Source organism: Berghia stephanieae, chromosome 7, assembly GCF_034508935.2.
Source record: "Berghia stephanieae isolate SIO BIC M18660-M18661 chromosome 7, UCSD_Bste_1.3, whole genome shotgun sequence".
Classification (NCBI taxonomy): Eukaryota; Metazoa; Mollusca; class Gastropoda; order Nudibranchia; family Aeolidiidae; genus Berghia; species Berghia stephanieae.
In genome coordinates, this window is record NC_088366.1 from 9,739,173 (window position 1) to 9,746,672 (window position 7,500).

At 40.8% G+C, this 7,500-nt stretch overlaps 1 protein-coding gene across 10 annotated transcripts in view; it reads left to right on the top strand.

Annotated features, from left to right (window-relative positions):
* Window positions 1-7,500, top strand: part of LOC144976663 (uncharacterized) — a 31,944-nt gene that overhangs the window by 23,276 nt on the left and 1,168 nt on the right. For all 10 annotated transcript variants that reach the window (XM_078920986.1, XM_078920980.1, XM_078920979.1 and 7 more), the window contains exon 4: window positions 6,194-7,500. This exon is cut by the window's right edge and continues 1,168 nt beyond it. In XM_078920986.1, coding sequence (XP_078777112.1) covers window positions 6,194-7,500 — 1,307 coding nt within the window. The remainder of the gene's footprint in view (window positions 1-6,193) is intronic.

The following is a 7,500-nucleotide window of genomic DNA, read 5'->3' on the forward strand; positions in this document are numbered from 1 at the left end:
CGGAGATATATTTCCGATAGTTTAGAGCCAGTTACTAAGTTACCATGTTTCATTACGAGGGAAGTGACGACATGACTGTTGAAGGGTATTCCAATGTACGTCAAAATACAACGCGATAACTAACGACCAAGAGAGCAAATCGTGAGTAGTTATCAACAGATAGAATATGCGCTTGGCTAAGAAACTCACAACATTGCCATCCGGAAATATAATGGACCAACACACAAAACTGTGAGTGTAACCTTGAATGTTTACAGTCTTGTTAATACAGTTCCATGAGAATTATTCTTAAAGTTGGATGACAAAAAAACAACAACAAAGACCTGAGTTTAGAAAGAAGCTGGATGACGTCACTTAGGTTTTTGTTTAAAAAATTAAAAAATGAGCTTTTTATAGCACAATATCCACTAAATGTGCTCAAAGCGCTTTACAAGGTGTCCCTGATCAACAGCAATATTTAACATGTAGGACGGGACATGACGCCTGTTAGGCGATATTGCAATTTTTCGGACAAAGACAACGCTGTTAACGGCCAGGTACTCATTTTACACCTGAGTACGGTGGGAGAATGTGAGTAAAGAGCCTTTTCCAAGGATTCAACTATGCGCCGAGCGCGAGGCTCGAACCCAGGACCTTCCGATCCGAAAGCGAGCGTCTTACCACAAGACCACATTTTTGCTTTTTTATTCGCTAATATTTAAAAACGAACGAAAATGATATTCGAATCAATTTCACCCGTCCGTTCGTTCACCGACAACACGAACGAACAGACGGCGATTCGATTCGTGTAGACCCCGATGGGTTGTGAAATATTTATAATAGAGAGTTACGTCCCCTGCCACACAGACTGTCATTAACTTTTTTTGTTTCACTTTTCAAAAACGTTTCCTTCCTTCTTCTCCCCCCGCCCCCTTCCATCCCTCAATCCCATTTACCGTCATTTGCTTTGCGGAGAAGGCAAACAGCTGCTAAGAGTGGGAGACAAAGAAAACATCAGAAAAAAATTATTTTTTTATTTACCACTGATGTAATTATGAACACGTCAGTTGTTTTCATTAATCTGTCATTCCTCGCTCATCATTCATCGTATTTGTAGCTTCCAACCCACTCGCACCCTCCAGAGCTCACAATCCCGCCTCTACCCCCCCCCCCACCCCCAACCTCCCCCAATTTCCATTACTCACCCATACCCCACCACCTCCCTCCTCCTCTCACCTCTCCCTCCAACCCAATTACATATTAAAATATTCAATAATCTCATACATCAATCTTGCGTGACTTCAGGATAAAGCAAATGCAAAAATGAGAGTCCAAAGTTATAATGATATGGAATACGAATTTTTTAGTTTTGTGCAGTTGAAAAAGTTGCATTCATTGTCTCATATAACAGGCAGTAATTGAATTGAGCCCAAGACTCTCTCTCTCTCTCTCTCTCTCTCTCTCTCTCTCTCTCTCTCTCTCTCTCTCTCTCTCTACCTCTCTCTCTCTCTCTAACCACATACACACACACACACACACACACACACATATATATATATATATATATATATATATAATATATATATATATATATAATAGGAGGGGGAGGGGGGAGAGGGGTGGGGGCTGGGAGGCGAACAACGAATAGGTTTCATAATGAACCATATGGTGACTTAGCAATTTAAATCGCGGGAAGTATAGCCAGATTCTTAAGATCATCATCCATCGTGCTTATACTCTTGAGCACGTTGCCGGTCAGCTGTCTCCACGAATCACGATCCATGTCCATCCATGTCCAGCCATGTCCATCCATCACCATCCATTGTGGCGTGTACTCTTGAGCACGTTGCCGGTCAGCTATCTCTACTAATCACTATCCTCTGCGGTGCCCATGAAATCTGTGTTGCTTTTAAAACCATATTTGGCCATTCTTAGGTTATTTAGATATGTCCTTCTTTGTCTTCCTCTAGCTCTCTTTCTTTCGATCATCCCAGATGTTACCAACTTTTCTATTCCGTCTCTTCTCCACACATGTCCCAGAAACCGTAACTGCCTCTTTCTGATGGTATGGATCAAAATTCTTCCCTTTCTCACCTTCCCCAACACTTCCTCGTTCGTATATTTGTCCCTCCATGATAGCCTCAACATTCTTCTTTACATGCACATCTCATATACCTTTAACCATTTCATTACCAGCCAATTTCAAGATTTTCAACCAAACTTCACACTCAACTAACACAAAAATATATTTTTTATCACTCAGACATAATGGCAGTAAAATTCTTGCCATACATAATTTATCTAGCAATAATTACTGAACAACACACTGTTCATTTTCTTTAAATTTTATGATGTACAAAAGAAATTTGAATAAGATAAATAATGGTTGTATCGTAACGGATGCGACGGTGATCTTATAGTTGATAAGGAAAGGGTCAACCTCCTCTTGGGTTCATGGGACGTAAAAGAGAGAGGACTGGTGATATTCATTGACGACAAGTATTTATTTAGACTAGAAAATAAGATGCCATCACTATGAAAGTAGAAGATCAGTTTCACAATGTACGTATCCATTCTCCTGAGGACTGGTCTTACACTTCCAAAGAGATTGGAACCATTATTTTGACATCGCACTATTGATCCCCATTAAAATGTGCGGCTATGTGGTCTAGTGGTATGACACTCGCTTTCGGATCGGGAGGTATTGGGTTCGAGCCTCGCTCGGCGCATAGTTGAGTCCTTACAAATACTCGATACTCACATTATCTCACTGTACTCAAGTGTAAAATGAGTACCTGGCCGTTAACACCTTTGTCTCTGTCCGAAAACATGGCAATATCGCCTAACAGGCGTCATGTCTCGTTCTACATGTTAAATGTTGCTGTTGGCTAGGGACCTCTTGTAAAGCGCTTTGAGCACGTATAGTGGATATTGGGCTATATAAAACTCAAGCTTTTTTATCTTCTTCTTCTTCTAGGTTCCATGCCTGGTCCAGGCTTCGGGTACTGCATGAATTATCTCTCTCCATTCCTCCCTGTCTCTTGCTTTTTCAAACAGCTCTTGGATTGTTAGGTTGGTGAAGCCCTTCAGTTGGTCTATGAGTGTTTTTCTTTGTCTCCCCCGGGCGCGTTTACCAGGTATTTTTCCACAACTTGCCAGGTATTCATTCTTATCTTTCCTTACTATGTGTCCGAAAAAGGATAGTTGTCGATCCACTATTAAGGGCATTAGTTTCCTTTGTTGGTATGTTTGTTTTAGCACTTCTTCGTTCGTTTTGTGTGCGGTATACGATATTCTCTGCATCCTTCTCAAGCACCACATTTCAAAAGCTTCAATGTTCTTTTGTGTTTCTGCATTTGTAGTCCAGCTTTCGCATCCGTATAACAAGATTGGCCACACGTAGCACTTCAAGACTCGGAATCTAATCCCGAACGACATCTGTTTGTTTTTCAAAATGTTTCCCAGGTCCATGAAGGCCTGTTTGGCTTGAGTTATTCTTGCTCGTATGTCTCGGTTACATCTTCCATCTGTTGTCACTATTGAACCTAGGTATTTAAAACTTTCTACGTTGGTAAGCTGCTCGCCGTGAATCGTTATATTGCAGGTGTTGTTGTTTTCGGGGTTTTTCTGTATTACCATGCATTCTGTTTTGGTGATATTCACTTCCATTCCCTTGGCTTCACTATCTACTACCACTTTGTCAACAATCTTTTGAAGTTGGATTTCTGATGTTGCAATGAGTACCGTATCGTCTGCGTATCTTATATTATTTATGTTATGACCTCCTACTTTTATTCCCTCCATATTATTTATGCCCCTCATGATTGTTTCTTGGTATAGATTAAACAGATCTGGTGAGGCAACACACCCTTGACGGACTCCTTTCTTAATAGGAATGGAATTTCCTGTAGAGTTTCCGATTTTGATAGATGCCTGCTGGGTGTAGTATAATGTTTGCATGAGTCTGAGGTCTTTCTCATCAGCGCCAATGGAGTGCAGTTGTTTTAGTATTTCTTCGTGGCGTACTCTATCAAAAGCTTTTTTGTAGTCGACAAAACAGAGGTATAGTGGGGTCTGAACCTGTATAGCTCTTTCACTTAAAACACGGAGGAGGTATATTGCGTTCCTTGTCCCTCTGTCAGGTTGGAATCCATATTGTTCTTCTGCGATTTCGGGGTTAATCTTATTCCTTAGCCTGTTGATAATTATACGCAACAGTATTTTGTTGATGTGACTTATTAAACTTATAGTTCTAAAATTTTCGCATCTGACTGCACCTGCTTTCTTTGGTATTGCTATGAAAATAGAGTTACAGAGATCTTCTGGAATTTTCCCAGTATTGTATATATTGTTGAATAATATGTGAAGTTCATCAATTGCTAGATCTCCTAGGCTTTTTAATACCTCTACAGATATTTCATCAGGGCCTGTTGCTTTACCATCCTTCATTCGTTCCATGGCATGTTCAATTTCACTTTTGGTGATGTTTGGTCCGCTTAATGGTTCTTTGAATTTCAGTGGTGGTTCATTTCTATTTGGATCATTGTACAGTTCGCCTATGTATTCTACCCATCGGCTTTCTATATGTTGTTCTTCAAATAGCAGTTCCCCTTGTTTGTTTTGGATACAACTTCCTGCTGCTTTGCTTTTCCTTTTCCCTGATAGTTCTTTTATTCTTTGGTGAGCTTGTTGGGGGTTGGGTTTGTATTCTCTTTCGATTTCGCAGCATTTCCAGTCTAGATAGTTCTCGTGTGCCTCGATGCATTTGGATTTAATGTGGTTGTTCAATGTTTGGTATTCTGCAGACCCTCTGTTGCATTTTCGTCTTTCTTCAAATAGGTTTAGAATTTCATTTGTCATCCATTCCTTTTTGCTGTTTGTTTGAGCTATTGGTAAATGCTTTTCTGTAGTTGCTTTGACACACTTTTGGAATATATCAAATTGTTTTTCACATTTTTCGTTATCAGGTTCACTTTGGCTTTGTATCATGAGTGCATTTTCAAATTCTTCTCTCATTTTTGTTTGTATGCCATTGTCTTTGCATAACCTGTAATCCCTCTTTATTCTACCAGCTGTTCTCTGAATAGCTTTAAACTTTATCCTTACTGTACAAACAACTGGGACATGGTCACTGTCTACATCGGCGCCTGGGTAGGTTTTGCAATTTAATATGCCATTTCTGAATCTTGATGATACTGCTATAAAGTCTATCTGGTTCCTTGCTCTGTCCCCTGGTGATTGCCATGTCCAGGTTCTTCTTGGGTGTTGTTGAAACCAGGTGTTTGAAATCATTAATGTATTTGTTCTACACCAATCTGCCCAGATGTTTCCTCGTTCATTTCTGTCTCCGAGTCCATGTGGTCCGATTATGTCACCATCTCTGCCTCTGCCAATCTTAGCATTTAGGTCCCCCATTACCATAAGGACTTCTTGTGATTTACACATTCGTTTTGCTTTGTCTAGTGAATGGTAAAACTCTGTCATATCTGCATCTGTCGCCTCTTCTGTTGGTGCATAAACTTGAATAATATTGGTGTCAACTACAGGTCCTCTTAGCTTAACCAGCAAAACTCTGTCTGAGATTGCTACGTGCCCTTTGTAAAATTTGGTTGATTTTTGGTCTAAGATCATCCCTACTCCTTTTTGGAAAGAGGTTCCACCACTCCATATGATCTTATATGTCGTGTTGTTTTCTTGTTTTGACATGGTTCCCTGCTCTTTCCATCTCATCTCTGCCAGGCCAAGAATATTTATTTGGAGCCGTTTCATTTCTTTTAGAATGTTGTTTAGTTTTCCTTTTTGGGCACAGGTCCTGACATTCCATGTCCCAATTTTGGTTTTGTCACATTTGTTAAATTTATTTCGCCTAGTAACTGGCTGACGGTTCGGTGTGACCTGACGAACATCACGCTCCCAACCGAGCGAGGCAGCAGTCTTCCGTGAAAACATGCTCCCCTTTACGCTGTCACCGTTTAACTTTTTGGATTTATTCATGCAGTTAACTCGGCAAAGTTACAAGAATGGTTTGCCATTGCCTATTCTTGTCGCCCTCTGCAGTTGGCCAGCTTGACCTGTTACCGTTCGACACCACGAGGAGGTTGCAGTAGGGCTTGATGATGATCTATCTTTGCAGACTTGGCATCATCCATTTGTCGAACAAATTATATATAGACTAAAATTAATTTTTTTATCATTTTCTTTCTTCTCACCACAGAGCCAATCAGAAGAGGCCGATTGGTTAGCCAGGCAAGCTTAGACAAGGCAAGTTCCGATGGAGAGAGCGACAGCGGATTTTCCAGCAACAACGATGAACGTCGCGAACTTTCGACAGAAGTAGAGTACAGCTGGGACTGCCCTGCGGACGCTTCAGCAATGATTTTCGACTTAATGAGCGAAAGCCCGCAGAAGAGTGCTGGCCGTGACGTGTTGGACCTCAGTTGTGACGTCAAAAGTCCGACGTCACTCAGCTATCGCAGAGAGAGCAAAGGAAATTTTGATCCCAAAATAATGAATAGAGATTCCCGGGTGGATCATTCAATGCTGGATAGTGAGAAATCCATAACTGTCAGTCGACATTCAATGTCCTACTCGTACACCTTCGGCGTTCGAAATTATGACATTATTAAGCATCAACAGAACCAAAAGTTTACCTTAGAAAATGACGTAGATTCCAAGCCTTTTTACAAATCTCCGAAATTGGATATTTTGGACCAAATTCCACACAGTTCGCCTGCATTGAGCCCGGATGTAGCCATTGCAGCCGATACTCTGATGCATCTCCATTCATCTTCATCCATATCTCACGGTCACATCACATCAGAATCATCTCGAAACGTTGGTACCTTGTCACCATCTCAACATCAGCTGTATACAAATCCACAAAGAAAGATATGTTTCGACGAATATATCCCACGTAAATCGATATCTCTGAAAACACAATCTGAGTTTACTTATGATGAGCCGATTGACTATTCCCAACTTTCCTCTCGTCAAAGAGGAATGGAAGATACCAAAGGAGAGCAAGGTGACGTAGAAAACCATGACCAAAGCATGCATAACGATTTTAGTTCTCCAAATCAGCAGTGTAATTTAGAGAGAGCCTCACTAACCCCCGAGACTCAGTCAAACGGGTGGACCAATGATCAGCCAACGACAAATCAAAGAATTCGATTTATACTTTCTCCACAATTAAGTCCAGATGGGAAGATTGTCCTTCCGGAATACCAGTCACCACGTCATTCAACTCCAACGTATATATCTTATACCAACCCAGATATAAATCTTCAATCGCAATCAGCGTGCTACCCAGTGAGACAAGATGAAAGAAAGAGCACATTAAACCATTCAAACCATTCATCCCCAATTTCAGAATCAGTTGAAAATACAGTAGATCTTTCCTCTGACAAAAGAATCCCTTCATCAGAAGGTAAAACAGGTCGTCCCATTTATGAAACCGACGGGAGAATCACACAGAGAGAAAATGCAGCGTCTCTATACAAAAAGATTGCATATCATCCAAAA